Source organism: Dendrobates tinctorius, unplaced genomic scaffold (genome assembly GCF_039654945.1).
Source record: "Dendrobates tinctorius isolate UK_male_01 unplaced genomic scaffold, ASM3965494v1 ptg000127l, whole genome shotgun sequence".
NCBI classification, from domain to species: Eukaryota; Metazoa; Chordata; class Amphibia; order Anura; family Dendrobatidae; genus Dendrobates; species Dendrobates tinctorius.
In genome coordinates, this window is record NW_027361795.1 from 21386119 (window position 1) to 21403118 (window position 17000).

Below are 17000 nucleotides of genomic sequence, written 5' to 3' on the forward strand. Positions count from 1 at the left end.
ACGTTAATAAAGACTTTTTATATTTCTAAATTGATTCTTATCAGTTGCAAGAAGAAGAATGTCGCTATCCAGAAGTCCCAGAAGGTAACAAAGCTATGACTTCTGAGAAATGAACTGTGTTAATTACAAGTGCAGTATCCACCACTGACAGTCACAATTAAAGTGTCTAACCTGACAACCAGAGGACGATGCTCCTATGATGCTGAGATGAACTGTGTTATCACGTTCTTATCAAGTTCCAGAAGTTTCTAATCACCTGTAAAGCTTCAATGTAAAGCTGGTGAACAATGAAGGTAATTATCAGGAAGCTACAACCCTGACATGTGTCCTGTGCATTAGGACAAGGACTGGTTATGGTGCTATGTTTAGCAAGGAAGAGTCATTTTAACCCTTGCTTTGCTAACCAAAGACGTCACACCTGTTCAAAGACCAGTGCCGATGGAGGATTCCAGAATTTCCAAGGCGAGCCAATGTAAGCCCAGGTTTTTAAAGGTGACACTGCACAGATATTAAAGCTGCATTTCATCCATAGACTTTGTTTCTTATCAACATTTGAATTTATGGACTTTGATTTTTACACAACACGATTTCTACAACATCTATATGCTATAGAAAAACTGTGTTTTAAATAGAACCAAGAAGAAGACAGAAGACATCAAAATGACGACCAGATGACATCAGATGATGATGACTGGACCTGAGATGCTTCAATTTAGACTTAGTGAAGTATAATTATACATACTGTATATGAATATTGTTCACGGCTTACGATAACATGAATTCACATCAATTATGTCATTGAGTACGTATAACGGTAATCTGATATTATTATTATTATTATTATTATTATTATTATTATTGTTATTGATATTAAATTATTTTGTCAAAGAAGAAGAAAAGAAGAAAAAAGATCTTGTTATATTTTGAGGGTTCCAATTAATGTCTGTCTCCCTCAAAAGGGGGAATTGTTAAATATTATTAGTTATGGATTTATATTAGGCATGGATTTATATATATACATTAGTTATGGAGTTGTATTCTTATATGTTCTGTACGGGACATTGCCTTCCATTGCATGTGCTATTTTACCAAGTGGTAAATGTCAGCTCACTACATATTTAAGTTTAGCCTTGAGGTAAATGTCAAACTCCGTATATACCGAGATCACGTGCTTCAAGAGACGTATATAATTCATGGCTAACTGTAGAGGTCGCTGTCTTCTTCCCTCACCATCATGAGAGACAGACACGAAGATGTCATCTGTGCTGGGCCATGACATGTCATAACAGCTGGTATGTAGCTTGATGGCTACGTAAGAAGCCGAACTGAGACAGACACCATTTGCCATGTGAGATCCCGGAGAGAAAAAAGAATACACGTTGCTTTGCTATAAACTAATGGACAATCTCTCTTTCACCTATTTTTATTCACCTGTTTTTCTGTAATAACCTTTCTTTGATGGAAGAATCCAAATAAACCACTATATTTTTATCTGGTAACTAGTCCTGAGTATTTTACAGGATAAGCATTATTTTACAGGGTATTTCCTGAAAAAGAGGTTGCAAAAAACCTTGAAACGCGTAGAATAAACCACTGTCAAACTTTATTATCCTTCTGGAATTTCATCATTTGGGCAGCTCAGACGAAATCCACGTATTCCTTTGCAGAGCTCTGTTTCAGATAGTCGGTGACCGACTTGTGGATCTGCAGCAGTCTTTATCTATACATGCTTTGAATACCTACTACCAGATGAGCAGTTTTTTGTCAAACCACTTACTTTATTTGTGGGATAAGACCCTATATTGCGCTTGTGTCTCCCTCTTTCCTCACAATGCTAGATGCACTGTGAACTGTGAGGTCTTATATAGACAAGTGTGCACCTTTAGAAATCAAGTTCTATCAGTCTAATTAAACACAGCTGGACTCCAATGAAGGAGTAGAACCATCTCAAGGAGGATCAAAAGGAAATGGACAGCATGTCACTTAAATATGAGTGTCTGAGCAAAGGGTCTGAATACTTATGACCATGTGATATTTCAGTTTTTCTTTAATAATAAATTTGCAAAAATGTCTACATTTCTGGTTTTTCTCCATCAAGATGGGGTGCAGAGTGTACATTAATGAGAAAAAAAATGGAACTTTTTTGAATTTACCAAATAGCTGCAATGAAACAGAATGAAAAACTTAACAGATCTGAATGCTTTCCATACCGACTGTACATACAGTATATATCTCATATTTAACCATAAGAGTTAGGGCTCATACCCATTTGCGAGAAATACGGACGAGTGCAATCCGTTAAAAAAACGGATTGGGCTCAGACCAATGTTATTCAATAGGTGACATCTCATTTGTGAGGTTTTTTTCCAGCTGAAATCGGACAGAGAAAAAAATCGCAGCATGCTGCGTATTGCTGCAATTCTCGGACAAGACTCCCCAATGCAAGTCAATGGGTATGAGAGAAAAAAAAATCGCACAGCACTCGCACCATGCGAGTGCTGTCCAATTTTTACGTACTGGTATCCTTTGAAAAGCTGGCAATTAATAATAATTTTTATTTCTATAGTGCCAACATATTCCACAGCACTTTACATTATAGAGGGGACTTCTACAGTCAATAGACATTACAGCATACCAATAAACACATAGATCAAAACAGATGCCAAGAGGAGTGAGTACCCTGCTCGCAAGCTTACAATCTATAAGGAAAAAGGGGAGACACGAAAGGTAGATGGTAACAATTGCTTTTATTGTTTGGACCAGCCATAGTGTAAGAATCGGGTGTTCCTGAATGCTGCATGAACCAGTTAACAGTCTAAATATGTAACAGTACAGACACAGAGGGCTATTAAATGCATAAAGCATGTGAGAACATGATGCTGAGAACCTGGTTATGGTAAAAAATTTTGAATGAGCCACACCGGGATATTTAGGTTAATGCATTAAGGCAATAGGACAGTCTGAACAAATGCGTTTTTAGGGCACAATTAAAGCTGTGGGGATTGAGGATCAATCGTGTTTACCTGGGCAGTGCATTCCAAAGAATTGGCACAGCACGTGAAGTCTTGGAGAGGGGAGTGGGAGGTTCTGATTGTTGGGGATGTTAACCTCAGGTCATTAGCAAAACGGAGGGCATGGTTAGGGTGGTAGGCTGAGACAAGGGAGGAGATGTAGGGTGGTGCTGAGCCATGGAGTGCTTTGTGGGTGATGGTAATAAGTTTATACTGAATTCTGGAGTGGATGGGTAACCAATGTATGGACTGGTACAAGGTAGAGGCATCGGTATAACGATTGGTGAGGAATATGATCCTAGCTGCAGCATTCAGGACAGATTGGAGAGAGGAAAGTTTGGTAAGAGGGAGAATGATTAGTAGAGAGTTACAATAGTCCAGACAAGAATGAATAAGAGAAACAGTAAGAGTTTTTGCAGAGTAGAAAGTAAGAAAGGGTCGAATTCTAGAAATGTTTTTGAGGTGCAGATAACAAGAGCAAGCCAGTGATCGGATGTGGGGGATGAATGAAAGCTTGAAATCAAGTATGACCCCAAGACAGCGGGCATGTTGCTGGGGAGTAATGGTGGAACCACACACGGAAATGGCAATGTCGGGCATAGGTAGGTTAGTAGAGGGAGGAAACATGAGGAATTCAGTTTTTGACAAGTTCAGTTTCAGATAGAGGGAGTACATGATGTTAGAGACAGTGGTAAGACAATCACTTGTGTTTTCCAAAAACGCAGGTTTGATATCAGGAGAAGAAGTGTATTATGGGGTGTCATCAGCATAGAGATAGTACTGGAATCCAAATCTACTGATTGCTTGACCAATAGGGGCAGTATACAAAGAGAAGAGGAGGGGGCCTAGAACCGATCCTTGAGGAAACCCAACAGCAAGGGGAAGATAAGAGGAGGAGGAGCCAGCAAAAGATACAGTAAAGGAGCGGTCAGAGAGATAGGAGGAGAACCAGGAGAGAACGGTGTCCTTGGGGCCGATGGAACAAAGCATAGTGAGGAAGAGCTGATGATTAGTGTTGAGCATTCCGATACCGCAAGTATCGGGTATCGGCCGATACTTGCTGTATCGGAATTCCGATACCGACTTCCGATATTTTTTCAATATCGGAATTCGGCATCGGAATCGGAAGTTCAAAGTTGATTGACGGCCTGACGTCATCATGATGCGCGGTGTGTGCGCATCATGATGCGCCATCATTTCGGGCCTTCCGGGGGTCTCTGCCGGCCTGCCGGGGGGCTGTGTGGACTGCCCGGGGTCGGTACCGGCCTGCCGGGGGGCTGTGCCGGCCTGCCTGTGGTCTGTGCACCCTGTGGGGGTCTGTACCGGCCTGCCGGGGGGCTGTGCCGGCCTGCCGGTGGTCTGTGCACCCTGTGGGTGTCTGTACCGGCCTGCCGGGGGGCTGTGCCGGCCTGCCGGTGGTCTGTGCACCCTGTGGGGGTCTGTACCGGCCTGCCGGGGGGCTGTGCCGGCCTGCCGGGGGGCTGTGCTGATGTCCGGGGGTCTGTGCAAGCATCGTCCGATGGGACTACAAGTCCCATCGGGCGATGCCTGCTACCATGACAGTGATTGACACATTAGCCAATGATGGGACAGTAGTAGTCCCATCATCCGGCTAATGTGTTAAATGTTAAAAAAAAAAAAAAAAAAAAAAATACTACATACATACTACATGCTACATACATACTACATATATACTACATGCATGCTACATACATACTACATGCTACATACATACTACATATATACTACATGCATGCTACATACATACTACATGCTACATACATACTACATATATACTACATGCATGCTACATACATACTACATGCTACATACATACTACATATATACTACATGCATGCTACATACATACTACATGCTACATACATACTACATATATACTACATGCATGCTACATACATACTACATGCTACATACATACTACATATATACTACATACATACTACATACATGCTACATACATGCTACATACATACTGCATGCTACATACATACTACATACATACTACATACATACTACATGCATGCTACATACATACTACATACATACATACTACATGCATGCTACATACATACTACATGCATGCTACATGCATGCTACATACATACTACATGCTACATACATACCACATACATACTACATACATACTACATGCTACATACATACTACATATATACTACATGCATGCTACATACATACTACATGCATGCTACATGCATGCTACATACATACTACATGCTACATACATACCACATACATACTACATACATACTACATACATACTACATGCTACATACATACTACATATATACTACATGCATGCTACATACATACTACATGCTACATACATACCACATACATACTACATACATGCTACATGCTACATACATACTACATACATACTACATACATACTACATGCATGCTACATACATACTACATACATACTACATGCATGCTACATACATACTACATGCATGCTACATACATACTACATGCATGCTACATGCATGCTACATACATACTACATGCTACATACATACCACATACATACTACATACATACTACATACATACTACATGCTACATACATACTACATATATACTACATGCATGCTACATACATACTGCATGCTACATGCATGCTACATACATACTACATACATACTACATGCTACATACATACCACATATATACTACATACATACAATACATTCATACAATACATACATAGACATACAGTACATATAACATAGAGTAACATACTTACCAATACTTGTCACATTGTTCCCCGAAGCCATTGTCTTTTCCGGAATAAATATTAACATAACAAACCACAAAAATACTCACCCACGATCCGAAGCAGTCCACGAGTGTGTCCCACGACGATCTTGGGTAGAGAACTGCAGCATCAGCTGTTGCTGCCGTTCTCTACGGGCTGCAGGAATCCAATGACGGAAGGTAGGTATCCTTCCGCACTGTATTCCTCCGCCACTTAAAAAAAAAAAGTCCCTAGTCTCACTTTATGCCATTGCTGTGGCATAAAGTGAGACTAGGGACTTTTTTTTTTTTTAAGTGGCGGAGGAATACAGTGCGGAAGGATACCTACCTTCCATCATTGGATTCCTGCAGCCCGTAGAGAACGGCAGCATCATCTGATGCTGCCGTTCTCTACCCAAGATCGTCGTGGGACACACTCGTGGACTGCTTCGGATCGTGGGTGAGTATTTTTGTGGTTTGTTATGTTAATATTTATTCCGGAAAAGACAATGGCTTCGGGGAACAATGTGACAAGTATTGGTAAGTATGTTACTCTATGTTATATGTACTGTATGTCTATGTATGTATAGTATGAATGTATTGTATGTATGTAGTATATATGTGGTATGTATGTAGCATGTAGTATGTATGTAGTATGTATGTAGCATGCATGTAGCATGCAGTATGTATGTAGCATGCATGTAGTATATATGTAGTATGTATGTAGCATGTATGTAGTATGTATGTGGTATGTATGTAGCATGTAGTATGTATGTAGCATGCATGTAGTATATATGTAGTATGTATGTAGCATGTAGTATGTATGTAGTATGTATGTAGTATGTATGTGGTATGTATGTAGCATGTAGTATGTATGTAGCATGCATGTAGCATGCATGTAGTATGTATGTAGCATGCATGTAGTATGTATGTAGTATGTATGTAGTATGCATGTAGTATGTATGTACTATGTATGTAGTATGTATGTAGCATGCATGTAGCATGCATGTAGTATGTATGTAGTATGTATGTAGCATGCAGTATGTATGTAGCATGCATGTAGCATGCATGTAGTATGTATGTAGTATGTATGTAGTATGTATGTAGCATGCAGTATGTATGTAGTATGTATGTAGCATGCAGTATGTATGTAGCATGTATGTAGCATGTATGTAGTATGTATGTAGTATATATGTAGTATGTATGTAGCATGTAGTATGTATGTAGCATGTAGTATGTATGTAGCATGCATGTAGTATATATGTAGTATGTATGTAGCATGTAGTATGTATGTAGCATGTAGTATGTATGTAGCATGTAGTATGTATGTAGCATGCATGTAGTATGTATGTAGTATTTTTTTTTTTTTTTTTTAACATTTAACACATTAGCCGGATGATGGGACTACTACTGTTCCATCATTGGCTAATGTGTCAATCACTGTCATGGTAGCAGGCATCGCCCGATGGGACTTGTAGTCCCATCGGACGATGCCTGCACAGACCCCCGGAGCCTGCACAGACCACCGGCAGGCCGGCACAGCCCCCCGGCAGGCCGGCACAGCCCACCGGAGCCTGCACAGTCCACCGGCAGGCCGGCACAGCCCCCCGGCAGGCCGGCACAGACCACCGGAGCCTGCACAGACCCCCTGGCAGGCCGGCACAGCCCCCCGAAAGGCCCGTACAGACCCCAGAGAGGCTGTACAAGGCAAAAACAGGGTTTTTCTTATTCCGATACCGGAAGTCCCATAGACTTGAATGGGACTTCCGGTATCGGAATCGGCGATACCGATACTTTTTTTAAAGATCGGCCGATCCATTCCGATCCGATACTTTGAAGTATCGGACGGTATCGCTCAACTCTACTGATGATCTACAGTGTCGATTACTGCAGAGAGATCCACGAGAATTAGCATGCAGTAGAGACCAATTGATTTAGCTGTTAGAAGATCATTAGAGACTTTAGTGAGGGCCGATTCATTAGAGTGAAGAGAGTGGAAACCGGATTGTAGAGGGTCGAGGAGAGAGTTATCTGAGAGATAGCGGATAAGTCAGGCGTGAACCAAGCGTTCCAGGAGTTTAGAGATGAAGGGAAGATTAGAGACAGGTCTATAGTTAGCGGCACAATTTTGGTCGAGGGATGGTTTTTTAAGTAATCGTTGTACGATGGCACACTTAAATGCGGCAATTCATGACCGGCTACTGTAAAATCACACTGACAGCTCACAAAACATTAGATATATACACATAGAAAATATATATACATATATATATAGATATATAGATATCTATATAGATATATTGATATCTATATACAGTATATATAGATAGATAGAGAGATATATACTGTATATAGTGCCTTGCGGAAATATTCGGCCCCCTGGCACTTTTCAACCTTTTCACACATATCATGCTTCAAACATAAAGATACCAAATGTAAATTTTTGGAGAAGAATCAACAACAAGTGGGACACAATTGTGAAGTTGATCGAAATGTATTGGTTATTTTAAATTTTTTGGGAAATTCTAAAACTGAAACGTGGGGCGTGCAATATTATTCGGCCCCTTTAACTTAATACTTTGTTGCTCCACCTTTTGCTGCGATTACAGCTGCATGTCGCTTGGGGTATGTCTCTATCAGTTTTGTACATCGAGAGACTGAAATTCTTGCCCATTCTTCATTGACAAACAGCTCGAGCTCAGTGAGGTTTGATGGAGATCATTTGTGAACAGCAGTTTTCAGCTCTTTCTACAGATTCTCGATTGGAGAAGACCAGAGAGGTTGGTAACTAAGCGGATTGCAGACCTCTGATCCTATCCACACTACTAGCAGTAGTCGTGGAGCATTCCTACGATACCCTAGATGCTTCGTCACAGCCAGAGAACTAACTAAGCCTAAAGACAGAAAGGTGAAATCTAAACTGCCCCGGAGCAGATCCCCAAAGGAATAGACAGCCCCCAAACATATATTGTGGGTGAGACAAGATGAGACACAAACACAGGCAGAGAACAGACTGAGCAAACGATGGGGCCTAAGCTGTCTAGACAGAACAGGACAGAAAAGATACTGTCTGCAATCACGCACAAAATCCTAAAAAAGTCCAACACTTCTGATATACAAAAAACCTGAGGTCACATGACCCCTCCCCCACTATATCGCACCCTTGTATAAACTGGAAGCAAAGCAAAAAGATACATAACAGGGGACTGAACAAGCTGCAACATATGAAGCAGGACCCAGCGCTGCCCCAGCAGGGAGCACGCTGAACCCTAGAAAAAAAGCAGAAAGAAAATAAAGGGCAAAACCAGATTAGATGCAAAGGATTAGCAAAAGAATCACTTAGTTGAACAATGCAGATCAGGCAGGGGACAAAAGAACTCCAAATGTACAAGGAGGAAATCACCAGAAACCTCCAAGAGCATCCAGCTCAATTATATGCTCCCATCCAGTAATCCCAGGTTCTCAATTATCGTTAGATGGGGAACTTCCATCCACCTGGCCAGCTCCACTACTCTCAGTAACCACCAGAGGGAGGAGAGGGAGCTTCGGCTCAGAACTTCGAGCAAGAGAATTCACAACAGGCACCTGTTTGAACTTGTTATCAGTATAGAAGACACCTGTCCACAACCTCAAGCAGTCACACTCCAAACTCCACCATGGTGAAGACCACGGAGCTGTCGATGGACACCAGAAACAAAATTGTAGCCTTGCACCAGGCTGGGAAGACTGAATCTGAAATAGGCAAGCAGCTTGTTGTGAGGAAATCAACTGTGGGAGCAATAAAAAGAAACTGGAAGACATACAAGACCACTGATAATCTGCCTTGATCTGGGGCTCCACGCAAGATCTCACCCCGTGGGGTCAAAATGATCACAAGAATGGTGAGCAAAAATCCCAGAACCACATGGGGGACCTAGTGAATGACCTGCATAGAGCTTGGACCACGATAAGAAAGGCTACCATCAGTAACACACTACGCTGCCAGGGACTCTGATCCTGCAGTGCCAGGCATGTCCTCGTGCTTAAGCCAGTACATGTCCGGGCCCATCTGAAGTTTGCTAGAGAGTGTTTTGGATTATCCAGAAGAGTATTGGGAGAATGTCATATAGTCTGATGAAACCAAAGTAGAACTCTTTGGTAGAAACAAAACTTGTAGTGTTTGGAGAAGACAGAATGCTGAGTTGCATCCAAAGAACACCATACTTACTGTAAAGCATGGGGGTGGCAACATCATGCTTTGGGGCTGTTTCTCTGCAAAGGGACCAGGATGACTGATCCATGTACATGAAAGAATGAATAGGGCCATGTATTGTGAGATTTTGAGTGCAAACCTCCTTCCATCAGCAAGGGCATTGAAGATAAAATGTGGATTAGTCTTTCAGCATGATAATGATCCCAAGTAGAGTTGAGCGACTTTGGTCGGATCGGGTTTCATGAAACAAAATTTGAGTCAGATGAAACTGGTCCGACTAGGGCAAAAAAAGTCGGAGTTTCGCCTGAAACTCGACCCCAATGCAAGTCAATGGGAAACAAAAGTCAGCATTGAGTGGATGCCTTTTCACCCGTATTATACTCTATCATCCCATTTTAGTTTCTTTTTATCATGTTGTTTGTTATACTGTATGTAATAAGAATTTTATATACACCGGTGCATCTCTTGTATATTTAAATATTATCTGGCATTTTGTTTCATGTAGGTTTACAATTTATAACAGTGCGTTGTTTTAATACCTCCCAAATTGCTGATGTCACAGACTCATCATCAACCAAGGAATAATGTTGTCTTATACTACAGAATTTATAAACAAAAGGTCCAGAAGCGAATCAACTTTGGAGTCCACAGATAATGTCACTTTCCATTGGTTCTAATATAATGGTGTTACCACGTCTGGTCAGGAGACAAATCTCCAGGAGTGGACCCCCTGGACCGTGGCACCGAGGGGCCCTGGGCGAACTGCCAGTTGGAGCCGACCCCTATACAGGGATCGTTAGGAGCAGGCCCAGGGGTTCGGTTACCACGATAGCCGGTACCGAGAGGGGCGGCTCAGGACGGACTGGAGTAGGAGTGCGGGACTGAAGCGTAGACAATAGAGCGGGATCATTGGAGACTGGACCGGAGTAGGACTGCAGGGCTGGAGCATAGACAACAGGACGGAGCAGGAACATGGGAGGCAGGACTGGAGTAGAACTGTAGGACTGGAGTGTGGATAGCAGGATGGAGCAGGAACACCAGAGGCAGGACTGGAGTAGGACTGAAGGACTGGAGTGTGGATAACAGGATGGAGCAGGAACACCGGAGGCAGGACTGGAGTAGGATTGAAGGACTGGAGCGTGGATAGCTGGACCCACAGAGCACCGGACTGCAGGACAACTGCAGGGACCACAGAAGACAGGACTGCGAGACTGCAGAGAGCACACGAGGAAGCAGGGCCCAGTGTGCTAGCAAACACAATGATCAGGTGCCTCCCTCAGGGGGAACGGCCTGATATGGCCTTGTCAGGTCTGCCATTGGTCTGCAGGTGCTTTCGGGTCAGGGCATTGCCGGAGCACAAGCAACAGGAGGGAGGCGCGGCCGCGGCCTATGGCGCATGCGCATTGCATGCAGAGACCCCGTCGCAAGCCTGTCAGAAGGTACCGCCATGACTGTCGGGCGGCGGGGGGGCTGCGGTGTGGGAGCGGAGGCCGGGTGTGTATGCGGAGGCGGCGTGACAAATGGGTTTCAAGGTTCTTATAGAAGCACTCCTCCCATCAAAGTTTTTATCCTCTAAATATATTGCAGTCATATTATATAGTACTGTGTACTTACATTTGTTCATTCTGTCTTTCTACCCAGTTAATTATTTTCTTTTCCATTAGGTCTATGACATCAAGTGATTAAAAACTGACAGGCTGAATCCTTTTAAGAAATATGAAGGAACAGGAAGTATCTTTTCCCTGCATGAGTCATCATGAGAACTACAATTCTACATTATTGCAAAGTCCCTGGCAGACCAGCTCCTCTTTAATTTCTGACCCGGCTGCTCCACTCTTCCCACCTGCCCGGGTCTTTGCAGTGATATAGAATTGTAGCTCTAATGATGACTCATGTTAATGAAGGGTAAACAAATGGATGTATAATAGAAATGTAAATGGTTTATTTAACAAAAAATTGTAACCATTCATCAATATGATATTGCTGGTCCTGTTGCAAGCTGCAATTTTTAAACTGCTATGAATACTGGACCAGTGCACAAAGTGTGTGACTTTATAATCAAGTGTATCCAATTGAAGCATAAGACAACTGGAAAAACACAACTACCATGAGGGAATCTGACGGATCAGGTCTAAAGTAAGGAAGGAAGTATATGTGTGGTGTTGCGCTGTCAATTTAGGTGCTACAAAGGTAGCACATACTGACACAGTAGGAGTTACTTAGGATATCTGAACAAAAGGTTTGGATTTGATAATATGTACTGGTAGATAGCCTAAGGATTCCAAGGAGATTCCACACTATGTGCACACGGAGATTTTTGGCTCTGCAGCATGTGCACAGTGTTTTCCAGTTTACCATTGAAAACAATGGTACTGTACAACGCACCTAAATCTGCTGCGGACCCGCAGCTGCAGAAACGCTGCGGATCCGCAGCAGAAACCACACCATGTGCACATGCCCTAAGATGCCATCAACATCTTGGTCAGTGAGTTTATGGAAGTTTCACTGCACATATTCACTGCCTCTTTGGCCAAGGCAAATCCATACTCGTCCATCCGTGTATATACTTTCTTCTCTTCCTTAAATGGTTCAACTCCGTTCCCCGCCATCACATTTTTGACACAAAATTTACAAGTTCAAGTTGTTTATCAAAACACTAACTCATTTTTCCAATACGTTATTTCATCTTCATGGGCCAGGGAATCCGCGTGTAAATTATTTTTCATATTGATGTATGTCCAGGATGAATTTTACTGTAAAGGAACTGTTTTTTTTTTTTTTCCAGTTTTCATTTGTTTACATATCAACAACATATAACAATTGTTTTCCAGCCAAAGATGCTTTTTTGTGCCATTTTTCTCAATAAGTATAGAAACTAATAAAGAATGACAATATTTCCAATTTGTGGACTTTGATCCTGATTTCTGCTGATGGCAGCATATAGTACAGATGTCTTGGTTATTCTGGAGGAGATTTGGGGTTACCTGTACGTCATAACATTGAGGGGGTAAATAATATTTCTGTGCAAAAACACTTTTAAGTGTGACACATACAAAGGTCATCAGGAAAGAGTGTCCCTATGAGGATAATTTTGCCTGAGTTATGCACTTTGTTTGCATCACTTGCAATAAAGAAAACCAAATAGAGAAGCATAAAAGAAGAAATACTTATATTACATAGAGCCTTACTTTTGTCTGCGTAATAAGTTGAATTGCAAACACAGGTTGTCACATTACTGACATAAGTGCAAACTTCATCATTATAGCATGGTGGGCTGCACAAAGGTGTTTCTGAAATAAAATAAATCAATATTTCTAGTCCGTAAATAAGAAGTGATAGAGCATGTATACCAATAGTCGGGGTCTATTGTAATGCATAGTGCACAGATTATGAAGTATATTTTTCCGTTAGCTACAAGTTACTACTTTTATTCCAACAAACCTACCGTACTTACTTTCCTTTTCTTATTAATGAAGCACTCTCATAAAGTTTTGCTTCATTAAATGGGTTGTCCCTTTCTCGTTCTCTGTTTCCCCTCTGTAAAATAACAACACCTTTACTCACCTCTGGTGCCATTCCAATGGTTTTGGCTCTGACTCTTCCGGGGCTAACATGACATTGTTTTATCAAGTGAGCCCTGGGAGAGACAGGATTAACAGGCCTGGAATGGAGGTGAGTATAGGTGTTATTATTTACAGAGCGCAAACAGAGATTGAGAAGGGATTGTCCAAGTTGCGAACAACCCCTTTAAATCTGTGTATATGTGCATGTAGTGTAGTGTGAGTGCATTAATATACTCATCGACCACCATCTTCTCTGGGATCCAGCGTCGTTCTGATCCTCTTCTCAGTGACATCACCACTCTGCAAATTCTCTGGTTCACACAGCGCTCTGCGTGGTCTGGAAATTGCTTTTACAGTGTAAGCCTATGGAGCGTCAGAGCAAGGCCTCATAGGCTTTCAGTGTAAGAGACTACCAGTTCACGCATACAGTGAGTCAGATAGTCTGATGAGAGGTGACCTCACTTAGAAGAGGAGCAGAACAGCCCTGAATCCCAGAGAAAGAGGCAGAAGACGAGTTTATTAACGCACTCACACTGCACTCCATGCACATATACACAGATTTAATGAAAAAAAAACCCTACCTTAATGGGAGTGCTACTTTAATATGTGTGAGTTGGCTCCCATGAACTACAACTTGGAAGTTGTACTGTAAAGTGTGCAGTTATAGACACACTCAGACATTTATGGGGCTCACTGCCTTCCTATGTCTGATGGACCATAGAGTAGTGATATCACTGCCGTCACTTCCATTGAGTCATTCTGTGACATAACTTCTGGGTAGCCGTCTGTTTTTTTGACTAAGTAATATTTTCAATGCAGAAGGGAAAAAAAGCAGGACTTGAAATGGATCAATATTGGAAGTATGCACTGGAAGGCTTCCTGATATCCTGCACAATAAAAGGAATAACCAAAAACTGACAAAACTGACCAGATCTTGGAAAACGCCTTTCAAATATTTTCATACCCAATGTATTAATGTGTTTTCAGTGGCTTTTTTTTCTCAAAATGTTGTGGTGATCTTAATTAAATGATCCTAAAAAGTCCCCCACTTTGTGTGTAAACCTTTTCTTTTTGTCTATAGATTTTGGGGGTCAATGGTGTTTTTTAAATGAAGCATTTTTAATTACGTTTCTTCTCTTGTTTTATTCTATAGGGTGGTCTATAGAACTTCAAAAATGGCAAAAGAAATGATTAGACAAAACGACACAGACAAACTCCAAAATACGTGTAAAAAAACACCCTTTTAAAATTAATTTAAAAATACTGAGAATGAATGAAGAGGTTCTATAGAAAAAAGCTGGTCTGTGGTGTTTGCCAGTTTTGTAAAAAAAAAATTAAGCTCTGCGGCTAGTTTCACACTAGCGTTCATGGGCACAGCGCAGGGCCGCCGCTAAGCCCCACCCCGGCCGCGCCCCCTCCGGTCAGTTCCTCCTCTGATCGCTGCACCCCGAGCACAAAAATGCAACACGGCATGTTTTTGTGTGCTGGGCGCAGCGCCAGCAAAATCAGACCAGTGCATGGTCAGCGCACGATCAGCGTATCCAACGCTAAATATAGGATATGCTGATCGCATGCAGCCTCATGCAATCAGAGGAGAAACTGACCGGAGGGGGGGTGGCTGGGGGGGCTTAGTGGCGGCCCTGCGCTGCGCCCATGAACGCTAGTGTGAAACTAGCCTGAAATTGACTTTTTATCTCAAATTTTTTTATTCAATTTTACCTCCCTCTTTAGTAGAATGGGCCACAAAGGTGAATTTCCTTTTTTAAATGGAGAATATGGTAATAGATGACTTAAGCCAACTGTGTAAAGTAAATTTGTCACCCCCAAAACTTGCTTCTCACCTCCTGCAACGTGCAGTCAGCAGGCACTGCAGGCAGGGGAGAGGAATCAGTGTGCCTGCAATGATACTGTGTATGTGTGCCTGTTCAGCTCCTGCATTGTCAGTGCAGAGGTGCAGGGTCAGGGATTCCCAGATCTCGTTTTGGGGATGTTGATTGAGGGGGCGTAATGGTGCCCAGAGTCAGCAGGAATTTCAATAAATGACAAGTTCTGTGAGACAGGTTGTATTGTATTGATCTATCACTAAAATGGGATATAATGTTGTGTTTGTCATAACAAGGTATCTACTTACCTATGCAACAGATATTTTCTGTGTCCCACAATAAACCTTGTGGGCAGCATTCATCAGAACTAAAAACACATTCAGTGGTTGGAATGCAGAATGTGTAACCATCTGCGCATAAACATCCATTGCCTAGTGTGCATGCCCCAGAACATGACTCAGATTCACATATGATGTAGTCAGTGCCGTCTGTCAAGACAGAAATAGTTATTAGTGGAAAGTGACACCTTCATTCTATATAGAGATGAGCAAATTGTTTGGAAATCAAATTTGCATTTTCCACCAAATATTGATTTGTTGGATTTTTTTCATTGCAATTACAATGAAGCCTCCAATTGTGTCATTAATTGTGGGTCTGTATGGACTCGTTATGAACTCTGTACAGCAAACACAGCGTTATTAATGCCCAAGTGCATTAAACCTGTGCATGTTTGTTATTTTTCCTTTCTTGGGAGGAGGAAGGAGCATTTTTTTTTAAATCCCCCCCTAACAAAAATTGCCTAACTCTAAAGAACTAGGTCACTAAGTACAAGCACCGAAAGCAATTTGCTGAAAAAGCCAGCAATATTATTGTAGAGCCTTCGATTGTTAAATGTAAAAACCCTTCTGCGAAAATGCAACAAAAGTTACATAACACAGAAAAAACGAAATTGCAAAGTAGCTACATGTATGTAATGCGCAACAGTGGCACAAGTGGATTTGTGGACACACTGTGCCACAGAACAGGGACTGCCCATAAAAGGGATAGCTAAGCAGCTGCCTGGTGTTTACGAAAGCTCCTGATGGTGGAGACTGACTGGGCTGTGGGTAGCCACCAGGTGCTACTCTTGGGCAGATCCCGATACCGCGGCTTCTGGTTTTGCTGACTTGGAATAGGGCTATGTCCAGACACACTGGTCTAGGAAACTGGATCAGGGACTGGCTGCACACTGAAGGACAATGTTCAGGCATGGCCACACTGTGACCAGGGGACTTCGGGAGCACGACTGGTCGGACCAGGGCCAGAGGACTTCGGATACAGGACTGGCCTCTCCAAAGCCAGGTAACAATGTTCAGGCAGTAGCCACTTTGGGACCAGGGGGCTTCAGGAACAAGCCTGGCCGCACTGGGACCAGGGGACATCGGATTCAGGACATGCCACGCCCAGATCAGGAGACAACGTACAGGGACTGGCCGCACTTGAACCACAACTGTACTGGTAGAACAACAACAACCTAATGTCTTAACTCATTGCTTGGGGACTCCCTAAGAGAGAGGGAGTCTGTTATACAGGATGACTCCCAGCAATTGGCATATGGTTTTGGCATAAAATATCATTGTAATACAAATTATTAGC

General features: G+C 42.3%; 1 protein-coding gene across 1 annotated transcript in view; it reads right to left on the reverse strand.

Moving 5' to 3' along the window:
- Positions 1–16786, reverse strand: part of LOC141047479 (uncharacterized) — a 75806-nt gene extending 59020 nt beyond the window's left edge. The window contains exons 1-3 of the mRNA XM_073542589.1: positions 16510–16786; positions 15674–15853; positions 13156–13269 (exon numbers count right to left, since the gene is read on the reverse strand). Coding sequence (XP_073398690.1) covers positions 13156–13269; positions 15674–15853; positions 16510–16786 — 571 coding nt within the window. The remainder of the gene's footprint in view (positions 1–13155; positions 13270–15673; positions 15854–16509) is intronic.
- Positions 16787–17000: the final 214 nt, after the last annotated feature.